The following is a 17115-nucleotide window of genomic DNA, read 5'->3' as shown; positions in this document are numbered from 1 at the left end:
CCTCAACAGGTTTTTTCCTAAACATTTTCCACCAGATAAAGTTCATTACCTTGTTTAACAATTTTCCATTTCAAGAAGTTAAGATTTTACTGAACCTGTGTATAAGAAATTAATTATACAATGGCAAGAAGAGAACCTAAGAGAAAAGGGACTTTGTGCATGGCTGGTGATGAACTCATTGATTCTGCTGTGAAGTTCCCTTGAACACCTTATCAGATGCTGCTGATTTCTGGACTGCATACAAATGTATTGATGTGCCAGAATGGAATCAAATTAGAATGTTTAGAGTAAAAGCCCATTTGCCATGTTTCAAATTGTCCATATTTACTTGGAGGCCTCAGGAAGGTATCTTAATCTTATAGTGTTATCATTTCAAATAGAAAAAGAGATTTTTAATGTTATTTGGAGAATGTCCCTCAGCTTGCAGACTGAAAAAAACCACCAAACCAGAACTGCTGCAACAGATATTTTGACAATAGCTTTGAATGAGAAATAACAAAACCTCTGAAGGGAATTTCCCATTAATCTGATTTATTTGGAAGCACATTTTCACAATAATAATTAAATTATCTAACGTTCGCTTACATTGAAAAGCGACCATCTGTAACTGTTCAATACTAGAAAAAAAAGGTGGGGGAAAGGCCAATATTTTAAACTAACATCACGGGGGAAAAGCAACAACTTCCAAACATCAAAGGAATACCATGATGTTTGACAGCTTGCTATGAAGTCAGCTGTTCCATCTCCTAGTGAGGTTGGCAACAGAAACTCCAGCATCTTCTGTGCAGTGGTGTCTTTAAAACTGTAACATGTTTATTTGTTAGGCCTCTATTCATCCAGCTTTCAGGGGGTTTGAGTAACAAAAACATCTGATAATTAAAGACTTGTGACACAGGAATCCATGTTTAGTACAGACAACATAAAGATAATTTTCCTATGGAGGGTTTTATCCAGGAAGTTCATCCACGCCTTGCAAGTCTTCTGTGGGTGGAGAATACCAGGTGCAACCAACTGAGATACCATTGAGCAAAATGCATTTTGTATCGGTTTTATTTCTCCTAGAAATGTCAGCACAGCACATTATATTGCCTGTAATTTTAATAGATAAACGAGACAATGATTCCATTGTTATTTTTTTTTCTCAAAATGGTAGAATACATTTTCTTAAAAAGGTCTGCAAACATATTTACAAAAGTGTGAAATCAATAAATGCAGGCTCTTTATATTTTTTACTGAACTTCCAAAGACTGACTGATATCCTAATTTTATTGGAAATCTGGTCCAAAGATGATACAAGAAATTAAATATCAACACTCAGTTTTGCTTTTGTGTAGGCTACCATGAAAAACAAATCAAATAGATAAAATATTCTGAAAAGAACAAACTTATATTCCATGAAGCACATGAAGATATTTCAAAACCATTTCTTATATTTTCATTTCAGCTTTAAAACATCTCTTACTCTTTCTTAATGTTGTGTTAAAACGTGGGACACCATCTTACTTTTGGAAAGCCAGCTGCTGTAATGTCAGTATAAAGTAGCCACTAAAATATCATTCACAGTATCTGTATCACAGGAATGGACTTTTTTTTTTTCCAAACAGGAGTGACATAATTTGTGTTGTTGCCTTCATCTTTCACATTTTAAATACTATTGGCTGACAGAAATAAAGTGTAGTGTCATGCTTGGTTTACCTAAATCATTTATTTTGTAACTAATAAAAGTAAACAATTACCAGATACTGTATATATAGAGATATATAGATATATGGCCACAAATAAACTATAGTAGAAAGTTATTTTGGTTTTGATAAAGTTAAGAAAAGCACATAAAATCATATTTCATTAATATTTTGTTTTATGGCCATCAATATTTTTGTATTTTTTTTTTTGTTTTGTTTCATCAACATAGCAAAATACAATCTTCTTATTAAACAATAATTATCAGATGGCAGACAATTCTTTTTATTGGTTTACATTGGCAGGTCACAGTCTAAAAGCACAACCACATCAGGCAGAAATTGCACACAGACCGCCCTGGATTTTGAAGACTATTTTTTATGCTTCTACAAAAAGACCTTAATTTAAAACTGGGGACTGTAAGAAGTACAAAGTACATGGTTTTCTATTTCTTTTTTTTCATAGGTAAGTAAAATAACTGAAATTGGAGTACTTTATTTTGGTTTCAGCTTAATTTTTAATGTCTGTGCTCAATGTTAGCAAACCTGCTTTAAACTTCTCAGCAAACTTTTATAACAAAAGTTCAATCATCCAATAAAACCCAGGTGATGTTTTATTCCCATCATGGAATACTGCAGATTTATTTCAATTTGGCCTGTTCCTAGCTTTTTTTTTTTTTTTTTGGTGTTGATATTGCATTTTTAACTCATTCCTGAAATCTGGAGGAGACTTACATGTGATTACAGTCAAAATTTCACTATTTCTTCAAGAAATGGCTGTGGTGGGGCTGGCCCATAAATATGCAGTTTTATTAATTGTAGAAGGCACCCTCATGTCTTCAAAAACCAGACTGGTCTTAAGATATTACTCTTTATTTGAGACAGTTACCATTACTTCATTAAAAAATGACAAAACAGCAATAAACATTTTAGCTCTTTAATGAGCAAAGATCAGGTCTCTTAACATTGGAATAATATTCGTTATCCAGATTATCTTTATTTCACTCAGTGACCAGTAATATGGCCAAGAAATACAAAGTAATTTTCCATCAAGTAGTATACAATTTTTGTGTGTAATAAGCTTTCATTCTTGAAAAAGAGTAACTGAAAAGAAATGTTTCTGTTACTGCAGTTAGTTTGTCAGAGAAAGTTCTTCGCATTATCTTACAAACTATCAAAATTGCTAGTAATTTGAAAAAATGTAAAAAAAAATCACATAACTTTAGTCTAATAGAAATATAGTACAGGTAAGAGAGAAAGTATTTATCAGGGGTGTGCTCTTAAGTCCATCTCAATTATTTCTTTTATATAAATGTACATCTGATTACATATACAAACGTTTTGAAAGGACCATGGTATAGAATTACTGGAAAGAAACAGGGGAATGAAAAATTTCTTATCATTTTAGAACATTCACTTTAAATCACACAAACAAATGTAGTATGCAGATTTTTAAATTTCCAGTTGTTGGCTCTCTCCCCATTCTCATATACTCTCTTTTTCTACACTCTTGCCATCTGGTCTAGATAATTAATTGGAATGACAAAGCTAATGTATAGCAAAAAGGGGATTAACATTATATTAAAGTATTATAAGTAAACTTTGTAACATGCAACATGAGTTGAAACAATAAACTGAAAGGTGTACTTAGAGCAGTAATATTGGGGCACTTCTAAATGGCAAAATGTCATTGCAATTAAATTTTTGGACACACTTAACCTTGTCAATTTGAACAAAATACTCTGTAACTAAATCACAGCAAATTATAACTCCTTCATCAAAGGAGATTCCATTAAAGTTATAGTTATTTCAAAGCTAGAAATTATTTGGGTGGAAAGGAAAAAGAACATTAATAGTATACATTTTTTTTGGTTTGGGATTCATATCAGTGAGGGTCCACCACTGTATACCTAGAATGCCACAAATACCTTTAAGAACTGTTGCAATCCCTTCTCTTTCAGAAGCTACCGTGAAATATTTTAATGTAATTACTTTTGCCCCTTTAAAGAACTTCTTTAAGTTGTGCCAATTGATGGAGAAAGCTTCTATTAAAAACTCCAATGGGATGAGAAGAATTTTAATTACGGCTTAATCAGCAGCACAGCCACCAAGCATATAAATTATCATGCACATCGTGCTAAAAATATCCAGTTTCCTTTATTCCCACAACTTTTATACTGACAGCACTTAAGTGATAATGTTGTACCTGCCAGGCTGTAAAACTTCTCTGACTGGCAGATTTCAGCATGAGCCCCTTTCTAAGGCCTTAACAGCATTGGTGCTTTGTGTACTTATTCAAATATGTAAATATGGTCTACACAAGAAAACAGGTCCAAATAAAAATTGGTGAAAATTATCTGACATTCCATTAGTGTGTCCCTTGTGCATATTTATAGGTTTTTAAAATTTTCAGTCATAGTTCTTTCCTGCTTGTGTTGCACATGCCTAATTCCATTATGTAACTTAAATCTTCAAAAAATTAATACTTGAATGTGAATGAAAAAGTATCATTCAGGACAACTGCTTCAAGCAATTGCAAACAGTTGGGTTTTTTGTTTTTTGTTTTTCTTTCTTTTTTTCTTTTGCTTTGTTTGTTTCTTAAGTTCATTTCATATATGTACAATTCATTTTTTTCAAAACCCCAAATGTTCTTGATATGTATATTCACATAATATTCCTCCATATTTAAATAGTAAGAGTCTTGTAGGTTGAAAGCCAAGTAATCTTCAGTAATATCACCTACTGTAATCCATCAAAAAATAAAGTTTGTTTCGTCTTGTCTGGCTATACCCTGGTTGTTGAGTGTGAATGGGGGTGGGGATGAGGATGGGGCAGAGTATTGTTCTGTCCTCCAGTGAATGTGTTGAATGTGTGTAGGGGCTGAATCCCTGGTATAGTGTTGGGGATCATTGTGATGGTGTTGGGTGTCATTAAGGGGATATCATCAGGAGACCTTCTCATAGCTAGCGTGTAGTCTGGGGGACAGGCGGTCCTGAGAACCACCTCATGTGGATGGATGGACTCACATTCATGATCCAAGTCAGTGTGCTTCATTTGGAGGGACATTATCTCCTCTTCTTGTGCATGGGTGAGATCATTGGTAGTGGTACGTTGTGGGCTACATCTCCTGTGGACGTCGTGTCTCCGCTTGTCCTTTTTGTAGTACAACGCTGCAAAGGCCAAAATGTTCAGGAACAGCAAAGACGCGCCAACTGCGATAGTAACACTCAATTCTGTTGAGTAGTCCCTTTGATCCACTGAAAACGGGCTTGGTTGTTGTTTGGGATCATCTTGTTTGGCTGTAGGAAAGGCTGAAGTAACTGAAACTGAATTTTTCCTTGTGGGTCTGAAAGTATTATCAGTCGATGGCACTTTAGTTGTGGTAGAGGTATACTGTGAAATGTCGTTAAGATTGTGCAGATGAGGTACCAGCTCCAACCAAAGGTTCACTTTATTGGCCCTATAGTGTTCTTTAACTCGTGGTTTTAATCCAATGTGAAGATACAGCTGGTCTTTCTGAGAATATCTGGTCCATGCTACTTCTTCAAAACGATTTGGTTTTGTGTGGATGAATTTTGTGTCTTGCGGCACTGGTTGATTTGGGTCACTAAAAGAAAAAGATATCTCCAATGTTACAAAGCATTTCAAATGGAGTTATAAAATTAACATAATTAAGATTTTATACTAAACGTTTAAGATTGCCTTTGGACAGAGCAGAATGCTATTCCCTAAAATTAGAGACCTTAATAATCTTGATTAGAAACAGCATTATGCAAAAGAACCGTTTTTTTATACAGACTTCAGTGACCTCCCTGGTTCTCCAAAATATTGATGTCTCACAGTGAAATCTTGTGCGGCTCAGGGAAGGTTGCCTGGGTTATGGTGATGTGGACAAATGTCTATGAGAGACTAGTGTGAGGGAACATTAAGATTTTTTTGTCCTTTTTAGCAGCATAAAGTTCATACAACTCTGCATTTATGTTCCTGTGAATCTGTGGCCTTCCAGAGTGGAAGGATCATGGCAGAGCACAACTCAGTACAATGTATAGTCAAAAATAAGTGGTCAAATGTAACAAAGGTTTTGAACTCCAGTGGGAAAAAAAAAAATTAAAATGGCAAAACTCTCAAAGTTTAAAGTCACATATTTTATGGTCAGAAGTGAGAATTTAGGACAAATTGTGCTACTAAAATAAGCTGTAGTATATTTGATGCAATATTTATTTAATTTTATGTCTCACTGGATGAAAGTAGCAGCGGTGGGGTAAGGGCAGGTACTAATGTAGCTGTTTTTAACTACAGATATATGTTAAATGCTTAGTTTTACACTTTTCCAGTTTCCTTAATTAGTTTTGTGTACATTTAAAAATTTCCTTACAGAAAGTCTGCAAATGTATTTTTCCCTCTTTTTCCTAAAACATGTAAGTGAGCCAAGGGACATTACAGTAAATATAAATATCCAACTCAATTCTTAATCTCTTATTTGTCCTACAAGTATAGAAATTCTCAAGGGAGAAAACAAATGGGAAGCACCATTCCATCCAAAGTTTGCATTCATTATCTGGTACTCACCCAGTTTTTGCAAAGTTTGTCCAGTACGTCATCACCACTGCACTTAGCATGACGTCATTTTTGGAGAAATTACAAGGAAATAACTCAGTAGGACCAATCATGGGGATTCCTAGAACATAAGGAACCTCATCTCCATGGGCTGCATCTGCCCATGCAGGTACCTGGTCTGTCTGGCAATGATGGTAGAAGGCATAGAAATACGTAGGCGATCCGAAATTCGAGTGCAGATCTGCAGTAGCCACTGCTGGTGCAACCCACTGGTGATCAGTGAACAGAGCCAGCAGCGTTTTCCTTCTGGTCTCAGGGTTGTGCCTGTCTGCCCAGTCTGTGTACATAAATTTAATGGTTTCCCTCAGTATGTCTTTGCCTTCGGGGTATCCGTACAAGTTATCGACGAAATTAGAAACCGCAAAGTCAAAATCACTGGCTGATATGCCGTCCTCGCTATCCACAATGTTTTCAACAAACTTCAGCCCTTCCCCTTGGTTAACTCCCAGCATGATGTCATAGTTGAGGAACTCTCCTTGCTCCATCAGGATCTGAGGGTCGTCGGGTATCACGTCGCCGTCGATCACCGGTCCGAAGGCTATGTGGTACCTTGCTGGCTGGATGTCCTGGTCGACAAGTTCTCTGTAAGGCTTCTTCTGCAGACATTCTACCAGCTCCACTGTGTCTGACATGTTGCAACCAACTTTTGTAGCCAACATCCTGGCATATTTTGCAGGCTGAAAGCTAACTGCCCAGCTGGAGAGAGCTGTTCCACTCTGAGCTATTGCTCTTTGAAAAAGTCCTGTGGGGAGAAATATTTGAAAACTACTGAAGCGACCTTGAAACAGACACAGACTTTGAAAGATTCAAAGGAGTTCTTTGAAACAATAGAAAACTTTAACAGAAGAGATACCTGAATCTTAATAATGCTTAAATATATGGGGTGGTGAGATCTGACTGCTGTTGTACCTACCAGTAATGTGCACAAAATAAATACAGTATGTGCTGAAGCAAATGATTCTCCCTCAATATAGTCCAGCTGAGGAACAGATTTTCAAAAGAAACTCAGGAAGAAAAAGGAGTAGCATTACTTTATGTAGGACAACACTATCAGATTACAACAAAAAATTCTCAAAAGTAAAGCAGATAGATTTGTAGATGGGAGGAAAAGCCATCAAGTCTCTGAAATGTTGAAGTTTCGGGTATTGTTCACCCATCTGCAGCATGCATGCATACAACTATGTGAAATAAATCTATTACACTTTTTAATGTTTTCTTTGGGATTAAACTCTGTTTGAAAGGTGCAGTGCTTTTACATTGTGTATCACTGCAAAAGTTTGTATGCTGGAGTAATAGATGAGAATCTACCAGACAGCTATTGAATTTAAATAAGTGCCTAAGTCAAAATCCTTTCTTGTAAGGTAGGTTTATATTGATCATACTTACATAAAAAGGGAAATAATGTATTTTACACTATTTAGCTTTGTAATTCAGAGATTTAAACATATGTTCAGTATCCAGTTAAGGGAGAGAGGATGATCTGGCACTTCATATAAACCTGCAGTAAATCCCAAAGATTTCAGTCCAATTAACTTGAATTTATGCTGATTTAATTAGCACTCTGGACCAGGAATTCTACCCAAAGAAATAACAAAATACCTTAAAATTTATGTTTTTCTCTCCCTTCTGTAAGGATTTTTAAAACATGTCGTGGATGATAGCCTCACCCCCTTGTAGTCAGTGAATTAATGCAATTATTTTGCTATTGACTTTAATGCAATCAGAACTCCATCCTTGTTCTGATACTTCTTGTGCTCCCTTTGTGTTTTTCCACTCCATATGAGGAGGGTACTTTGGGCTCTGAAAGAGTCTGAACCTTGTGTAAAATACTGCTCAGAAACTATATTTAGGTAATTTAGATTGTATTTAATAGGTATTTAGACTTTAGGTGACAGTGGCCTTTCAGCTGTTTTGTGAGGAGGTCTTTTTCCCATTTTCAAAGAAGTTCATTTCAGTATCATTCTTTTGCACAAACTACTGGAAAATATTTTATAGTGGGTAATACAGAATGGTCTATAACGTTCAAAATTTCTGCTGATTTAAGATATATGGGTAAAAATTTTGTTTTACTTTGGCTGGTGGGGACCTGAAATCATTCCACCACCTCTGGAGGAGTTGGGGATGGAAAGTGACACCTGGCCTCTCTCAATTCCACCAGGAATCTTTGGTCCAATGCCTGATGAATTGCTGGATACTCCCACCAGAGGAGCTGGAGTCAAGGCACTCAGCTTACCTCAGAAATTTATTCCAATAATGCACAAGATGGCTTTTGCTTTGATAAGCAACATATTTCTATTGATAAAATACCTCCCTAGCCTCTAAATCAAATCAGAGAAATGCTTTTACAGCTTCTATTGCAGCACCAGACCCTGTACACTCAAAAACAAGTCAGAATCTGCTGCTGGCAGAAAACATTTTACAGGCTTCTCAGGAATTTTTAAATCATTCTAGATTTTATTAGGTCCTAATAGAAAAGTCTTCAATTTAGATAGGTGTAGAGACTGAAATGTGTCAACTCAAGCCTCTTCTTAAACTTATGAGAAGTCATATCCAAGATATTATTTTCTTGCGAGATATGAGGAAAAATAAGAATGAACTTGAGCTATAAACAGCTAAAATATATTTGCATGTTTATGAGGTCAGATACTGAACTAGTATAAATCAGCTCAAAGTCAGTAGAATTACCACAGAGGTTCCAGGCATTGTAATAAATGTAACTAAATGACAAAGCTGAATTTTCACAAAGATGTATTTCATGATAATTCATAATGTGTGTGGGTTTTTGCATATTGTGTAAATCTACCTTTATTGCTTTATTAAATATGTCTGAACAAGGACAGAAAGTGTAAGCTGTGTGTAAGAAAATGCTGATACAAACACTGTGGCTTGCTAAGTGCTACATAAACATCAGATGCTGGATTAAGTAAAAGTGGTCAAGTCCTTTGGCCATAAAACCATCTGAGGAAGTGAAGCTAAATATCCCTCCTTGTGCTGAAGAATGCTGACAGAGCTATTCCTCCACTCAAACCATTTGGTGAAAAATGAACGGTATGAAAAATTATTTTCATTCTGTCACAGTATTCGTGGCAGAAATTGTACCTCACAGGATGGAGAACTACATTTTTGTCTGATAATGTGTGTGATTATTACTGCTTAAGGGCTTCAGACAGATGGAAAGAAGATTCAAATGTTCAATGGCCCATAGTGCTTTGTGACCCTTATTCAATGTCTCCCCACAGTAAATAATAACAATTTGCATATATTCCCTATATTCTGAGAGCACTTTGTGAAGATGGGTGCTGCTCTGCCCACTTGCAGGTGGGTGGCTGTGAACAGCTCCATCTTGAAATAGGCTCAATTCTCCCTCTCACTGCCAAGGGAATCTTTCAGAGGGAAATGACAGAAGCAAAGAGAGCTTCTGAATTTACAGCTTATGAAAGAGACTGGTTGATAATCCTAGAATCACAGAATCCTGCAAGGGTTTGGGCTGGAAGGGACCTTGAGCTCATCACATTTCACCCCCTGCCACGGGCAGGGACACCTTCCACTGTCCCAGGCTGCTCCAAGCCCCATCCAAGCTGGCCCTGGACATTTCCAGGGATGGAGCAGCCACAGCTCCTCTGGGAAACCTGTGCCAGAGCCTCTCCACCCTCCCAGGGGGAAATTTCTTCATAACATCTGATCTAACCCTGCCCTCTGTCAGTTTGAAGCCATTCCCCCTTGTCCTATCAGTACATGCTCTTCTAAAAAGCCCTTCTGCACCTCTCATATGTGAAAGTGAAACAACAGGAAACAAAATAGAGTTTGGAAATGTTAAGAAATAACTTTGAACCTGACCAATTTATATTTTCTTTTTTCTTTCTTTTTTTTTTTTTTTTTTTTTAATGGCAGATCTACCACCTCCAAATGAAACAACATACATAGGAGTGTGGTGAATTGTTCTGTTTAATCCAAATTTCATCAAAGCATGGATTTGCTTTTAAAAGAAATCCTCAAAAATTTACTTCTACAGACCCCTTGAAAATTCCTTGATTTGCTGTGTTGGCAACTTAGTGCCTCAGTTTTCCCCAAACAAATCCTGCTCCTGGCAGAATTCTGGCCATGTGTTGGGATATGACAGGATATCATTTGCTGATAAGAGGCAACACAAGACTGTCTAAATATTGTAAATTTGGCATTTTGCATTGATGTCATGTTACACTAAAAGATTGATTTTAACATCAAGTAAATAGTTAGGGGAAGATAAACCAGGTGTCCTCATTCAACCTGGAGTTAACCCTTGATGGTAAAGTTGGTTTTCAGAGTTCTGATGAAAGAAGATGGTGCATTGAGACCCTCAGGTCACAGTGCAGTGAGATAATGCTTACATCCTGTTCTTACAAGCATATTTTAAATATCTCCTATTTAAATTCAGGTAGTTATGGAAGAAAAAAAAGATTACATTAAAAAACCAAATTGTGAAAATAGACTTGGCTCTTCTTGTAAAAGTTGTATTTTTCTCTCATTTAAAAAAGCATAATGGCATGGTCTAAATAATCTCTCACTTCTATTGACCTCAGTGGTCTTTGTAACATGACTTTGGGGAAATGCAGCTCTTTTAATGTCAGCAGAATTACGTTTTTATGACCAGCCAATTAGTCCCCCATGGAGAGACAGCAATATAAATTAGTGGAGGATTATATGCACAGGGCACAGTGTGGTGTCCCTGGTAAAACTAATAGAGATAAAATATATGTGAAAACAGTAAGACAAAAGTAACATGATCAATAAGCAATAGCCATGCAAATGAGAGACACTGTGTGAAACTGTTGTGCAAAAAAATCATAGAATAAGTTGGGTGCCTCAAACAGCATGATTTTAATTCCCTGCTGCCTGCCTCAACTAGAGAGAAAAGGTGTTAGTTATGGAATAGGAAAAAAACATATAGAAGGAAATCCATTTGCAACTTGGATGCTTTGACAATTTTGGATCATGCATGCGAAAACATTCAACGATTCTTTTATTAGATGACAGCAAGTGAAGTCCATGCAGTTTCAGACAAAAGATTTCTGAACTAGTTACTTGTTTCCTTCACACAAAATAATAGTTTTAAGAAATTCAGCTGTTAGCCTGAAAAGAGAAACAGTGTCATTTTAGTTTTCTTTAAATTCTGCTCCTCAGGAGGAACTAAACATGCCTTTCACAACTGTCTGAATATAGATGACCTCATCTACTGTGAGCATGACTGACTGATTTTCCAAAAAAGACACCCTTAGGTAAGAAAGAAAAGAGACAAAAATGATGCACCAAGAAAATGCTGTTCAGAAGTCTGCTATAAAGTGATTCTACAAAGCTCCATAGGAAAAAGAAGAAAGTGACCCAAAATTTAAACATGCACAGAAGAGCTGAGGGAGAAGGAGGCTTGTACAGCCTTCAAAAAGTTTCTTAATATTGAGCTGAACTCAACAGTTCATAGAAACAAAGAGAATATACAGAACATCACATAGTACTAATGGTGGTGGCATGCAGACACCAAAATTGTCAAAATTTGCAACCTGCATAATACCTTTGGTTGAATTGCTCCAACGGTTACCTTCAGAATAATGGGATAAAGTCAAGAGATTGACGCAGGAACCGCCTGCCCCAGATCCAAAAACAGTTATTCGCAATGGGTCTCCACCAAAGAACCCAATGTTTTCACTAGTCCATCTCAGAGCTTGAATTAGATCAAGGAGGCCATAGTTTCCCTTTGCTGCTTGGTCCCCAGTGCTCAGAAATCCTGTTAAAGTAGAAGAAAAGAGAAAGGGTTAGCAAGGGTTCTTCTGAGAGTTCCTGTCAAAATCTTCCAGGTGAGATTTCAGAAGTATATACCATTAAATATCGTGCAATTGCAAAATTTTCCACAGTCCCTGGGATCAATTTGCAATTTTACACTCCTCATGAAATAAAAAATATTTGGTATCCACTCTTTTGGCCATGATAAATATATGCAGCAAAGATGAAGATACATCCCAGGCAAAATACTCATCTAAATCTTAACAGGTCACAGATTATTACTCCCAAAGATTTTGTGTTGATTGTACTGAGTTTAAAAGTTTAGGAAATAGAAAAGATGCAGTTGTTTTGTACACAATTTGATCAACTCTGTGTTGCTTTTCTGTACTTGGATGCAGCCATGAGCTTTGCATGTGCCTGAGATGCAATTATTACACTTCCCTGTAGACTCTGTCTAATCCTGTCTTGGCAACTCATTGTCTTTTACTTTTTTCTCCACCCAAAAATGCAGCTTATGTCACAGGACAAGCCAGGCTGAACAATGGGAACAGCTCTCAACTCCCTGAGCTCCATCCCAGAGTCATTAACCTGAGTTAATTGAATCTACATTAAATGGATAAAGACAATTTAGGTTGTTTCCATGACCCCTTAAGAGTGAAAAGGTAAGAGCTCAGGGGTAATCTGGAGAACACTACAATTGCTCCCTTTTATTCCTGGAGGAAAAGTGTTGGAATGTGTCAGGTGCAGGAATGACTGTTCCACACTTTACTCCCAGCAGTGCCTTCACATTTAACATTGCTGTACTCTTGTCATTAGAGCCTCTGACTCCAAAAGATGCACAGCAAAAGCTCTGAAGAAAGTCTCTGCTGATAAAAGACATTGCTTTTGGACCCCATTTATTGACATTTCCAATTTTCTCAGCTTAATAAACAAATGTTTAAATACTACCAGCATTATGAAGTAGTCCATGCCTCCATTTGCATATCAAACTGATTGATGCTCACTAAATCGTGTAACTGCTTTTCAGCACATGCTTTGTAGAGAAATGCAACGATTACAACAATTATTTCCACGTTAATTAGATATCAGTGGGTCTTCTAGTCTCGTCAAAGTTCTACTGATTCAACTCTCTTGAGTGCAGACAGCCTACTCAAAGGAAGTTTACAGTAGTTTTGCAGACAAATGGCTCTCAAAGGAGTCCTACTCTTTCATTATGACAATAAAAGCAGCTTTTAAGACATTTCTAAGAAGGCACATGTGCATATACATCTATATAGCAAGGATTTAAGAATACAGATAGGTGCACGTGTGTACCTATATTCAGGGATATAATGAAGTGTCCTTTGTTACTTTAATATTACTCTGATTTAGCTTCAAATTGCATTTGATGTTGTAAATACATAAATAGAGATTTTTATACTGGCAGCCCTTCTTTGCTGTAAATGACACTGAAAGCTCATTGGCCTCACTGCCTCAGCTCTGCTCCATTTAGGGCGAGCAGCTTTGTTTGTGTAGGTCAATCCTGATTTTTGTAACCACAGAGAGGGAAGAGGAAAGTGGCAGAAGGTGCCAGGCCAGCAATTCTCCCACTTCCAGACCTAATGTACCAAGTCTAATAGACATACTTCATTCATTGTATCTGTAGCAAATGGTTACTCTATGCTAGACTTTAAAATAACCTCTCTTCTACAACTGAAACCTGCCATATTTATTATCCATCTGCAAAAAAAAGCAAAGTAGCATCACTGCTATAGAAGAAAAAAACCCCTTGGTATTCAGAAGCCTAGAAAGGAAGACATAGTCCTAATTCATTCAATCATTAATTCTCACTTTACTATTACAGCTCAGCACTGAGCTGAGATTATGTTGATGTTATTTTACTCTGCCTGATGCTCCTTCACTTTGCTCTGTGTGGCCAGAGGGTTGGTGTGCATGGCTGTGTGAAGGCATGGCCCCAGTCCTGCCTGCACAGGAACATCCATTCTTGTCTTCATGCTCCAGTGAAACCTTGTTCCCCATAAATAATTTTTAAGGACATGGAGAGATGATGTGTTTGATATGATGGGAAATCCAATGAAAGCTCCCTAACCAGTGTCACTGGCTTTGCCAGCCTGCCTGGAGTTGAGGGATGGTACCAGGGACTGAAACAAAATTAAAACACAGGAATTTATGGGAAGTACAGGATCCTGTGGCTGGGAAAATCTCCCCTTCCTTTGCATAAGTGCATGGCTGTGGAAATTCAGAGACAGATCAGCTCATCACATTAAGCACATAAGTGACTGCACTGATTCAAGGCATTGGAGGGGCTGGCTGTCCCCAAGCACAGAGAGCAATGAGATGGGAGCAGCTCCAGCAGTTACCAAAACTGTGACATAAACATGTCCCTCTTTGCTTTTTTGCTTTCCCTGGCTTCCAGATTCCCTGAGCCTGGCCAGGATCTGCTCTCAGCAGAGCTGCAGCATTGCTTCTAAGAGATCCAGTAGATTTCTCAAAATTATTCCAAGGCATTTATTAGGAAATTAGATGGTGGGGTTATGGCTGAGCTAAACTGATCACTCTGAAGGAACACAAATGTGAGCACTCAAACTTTCAGAAAAAGTTTGTATAATATGTATATATTTGTATATGTTTGTATGATATTCTACCAAAGTAGAAACCATAAATCCTTGCCTGGAAAAGCAACAGATTAAAATTATAAGGCAAAGTCTTTGACAGGGCAAACCCCTGGTGTCAAATCAGTTCATATCAAGTCTCATAGCTATATGGGGAAATGGGAAATCCTTGGGAGATTATAAATACACTACTTTTAAAGAATCTTCATGAATCTCCTGTTGCTTAAAGTAGATGTCAGGAACCTTGCATTCAGTTCAGGGAATGTGCCAGGAGGGGGAGCTTTCAGTTTATTTAAAAAAAAATTAAAAAAAGGCCGTGTTAGTAATATTCTCCTCATTCATCTATATTAAACAAATTATGACTTGTGTCCAGAGCAACAGCTCTGATGCAAAAGAAATATCTCACACCTCCTCAGCAAGAACCACACTGGCTGATTTCCATATCTGCCCAAGATGGATGATGATTGATGTTGACTTTCATGACATGAAACATTTCTATCTCATTTTTCAGAACCATAAGAAGCCTGTTAATATCACCACCTGTTCATGCCTTTTTTTCTTGCATGCAGTGGTATCAGCATGGCTTAGGAGCATTCAGAATGTCATGAAATCAGAGATGGGAGTGATAAAACAGATGAGGTTTTTCTTTCCAGTTTGTGGCTTTTTTTTTTCTTTTCCTGGTGAGGAGTGCCTCAATACAGATAAATGCATAGAAGTGAGGGAAATGCTTTAACACCAGCATCACCCCAGCCTGTTGGTCTGTGGGTGCAGGTACTTATTCCTATTTATCACAGAGATAAAGCAGAGATTGGAACAATATGCTTTGTCTTTATCCCAAGAGGAGCTTTCAGTGTGTAATGGATATAGATACCAAACATCTTGGTGCATTCCTATGACACAGCCATTACAGCATCTTCTTACTAAGCTGGCAATTTTGAGTCACTGAGGGAAACCTGCTCTTGCTGAAAAGGTCTTGTGTGTCTGGAAGCTTCTCTGTTTTTAAACTGTATCAGCTAGTCTATTAAAATATATTATCTCTTTCTGCACATACTGTCTTATTATTATCCTTGGATTGTCATCTCACCAAGAATGCTGCTATCATATTCTGCCACCTTTTGCTCTTGTAAAAAGAGGGAAGTAAATTATTCCTTATTTCAGTTATTCCAGGAAGACATTTTCAAAAAACTTAGTTTTGCATTATTCTCTGAAAAGGTCAGATTGAGCTAATTTTGTTCCATAATTAAGTCCTTCTACTGGAAATATTCCAATCATCAGCTGAACAATTGCTATTTTATATTCTGAATGAAGAGGTTATCTCTTCTTTTATCTCCTCCAGAGGAGCAGACTCTAATAGAATTATGGAAGTGAGGATGTGGTCTTTTGTGAGTTTAAGAAAGAGATTTATTAAGCTCATTTGGACCATTTCTCTGTTACATGTCTGTTAGACAAATATGCAGAAAGTGCCACAACCAGGCCCTCTATTTTGTATTAAGATAAATCTTAATGCTTTATAGGCTTATCTGGCTGGGTAATGATTTCTGCTTGCCATTCAGACAAATTTTTTTCTACTATGATTCCAGCATTTTTGAAGAATAAATAAAATAATGGGCTTGGGAAACTTAAAATATTTAGTTGAGAACCTTAGGTAGTTTGAATTATTTTAAGCTCTGTCCTAATTTGAAGATTCAAATTAATGCAGAGAGGGAGGTGAAGACAGAATTTTTCTTAATGTGAGGGACTGCTGCAAGCCAGTGATGCAGTGAGAGACCAGGTGCAGGCTGGTGGGTATGAAAGTGCCATTTCACATCACAGGAGACCCAAACCATCCCTCTAACGAGTTCTGTCTGTATGTTTGATGACACAGTGACCTTCGTGGCTGGATGGAAGTGAGGGGCAGAATGTCATGCTGGACACACAAAATAAAATGTCTGCCCTTGAGAAAATACACAATAACAAATGCTGCTCTAAAAATAAAGCACAAGAGCATATAAAAATTGGCCTGACATGCTTAAAGGGCTTTTTCCAAGAGTTCTGTCTCTGAAAGCAGCAACACTTAAGGCTTTAATGCTACCCACCTGTTTAGGAATGTGTTATAATAATTTAGCTAAGTTTCCAGTTACAATTTCCTGTGCAGTCAAATGCCAGCTTTAATTTTGTTAAAAGCAAATGTTAAATTGTACAAGTATAAATGCACCAATGCATAGTGGAAGGAAGCAGAGTAGTTTTTGAGGGAAGAATTTGCATTCCCTCTGGATTCATTGCATAGGACTTTAGTTCAACACCTTCTATTAATATTGAATGGTAATTGCCATGTACAGAAATTTTCCACTGCCCTTCAAATTATACTTACTCAGATAGGAATGTGAGCAAGACAAACAAATTTTAAGAGAGCTGGATAAACTTAAAGAGCACATTTGTTTCCATCTTAGCCATTTCTCTAGAATTCACATCAG

The 17115-nt window shown here is 37.1% G+C and overlaps 1 protein-coding gene across 5 annotated transcripts in view; it reads right to left on the bottom strand.

The window, feature by feature from the left end:
* Positions 1–602: 602 nt before the first annotated feature.
* Positions 603–17115, bottom strand: part of NLGN1 (neuroligin 1) — a 415320-nt gene continuing 398807 nt past the window's right edge. For 4 of the 5 annotated variants that reach the window (XM_056499192.1, XM_056499190.1, XM_056499191.1 and 1 more), the window contains 3 exons: positions 11842–12054; positions 6249–7038; positions 603–5286 (listed from right to left, as the gene is read on the bottom strand). In XM_056499192.1, coding sequence (XP_056355167.1) covers positions 4464–5286; positions 6249–7038; positions 11842–12054 — 1826 coding nt within the window. In that variant the 3' untranslated portion in view covers positions 603–4463. The remainder of the gene's footprint in view (positions 5287–6248; positions 7039–11841; positions 12055–17115) is intronic. The other variant, XM_056499194.1, reaches the window with a different exon arrangement.

Source organism: Oenanthe melanoleuca, chromosome 9 (assembly GCF_029582105.1).
Source record: "Oenanthe melanoleuca isolate GR-GAL-2019-014 chromosome 9, OMel1.0, whole genome shotgun sequence".
NCBI classification, from domain to species: domain Eukaryota; kingdom Metazoa; phylum Chordata; class Aves; order Passeriformes; family Muscicapidae; genus Oenanthe; species Oenanthe melanoleuca.
Note: the sequence above shows the minus strand (reverse complement) of the source record. Positions and strands in the feature narration are given on the sequence as shown.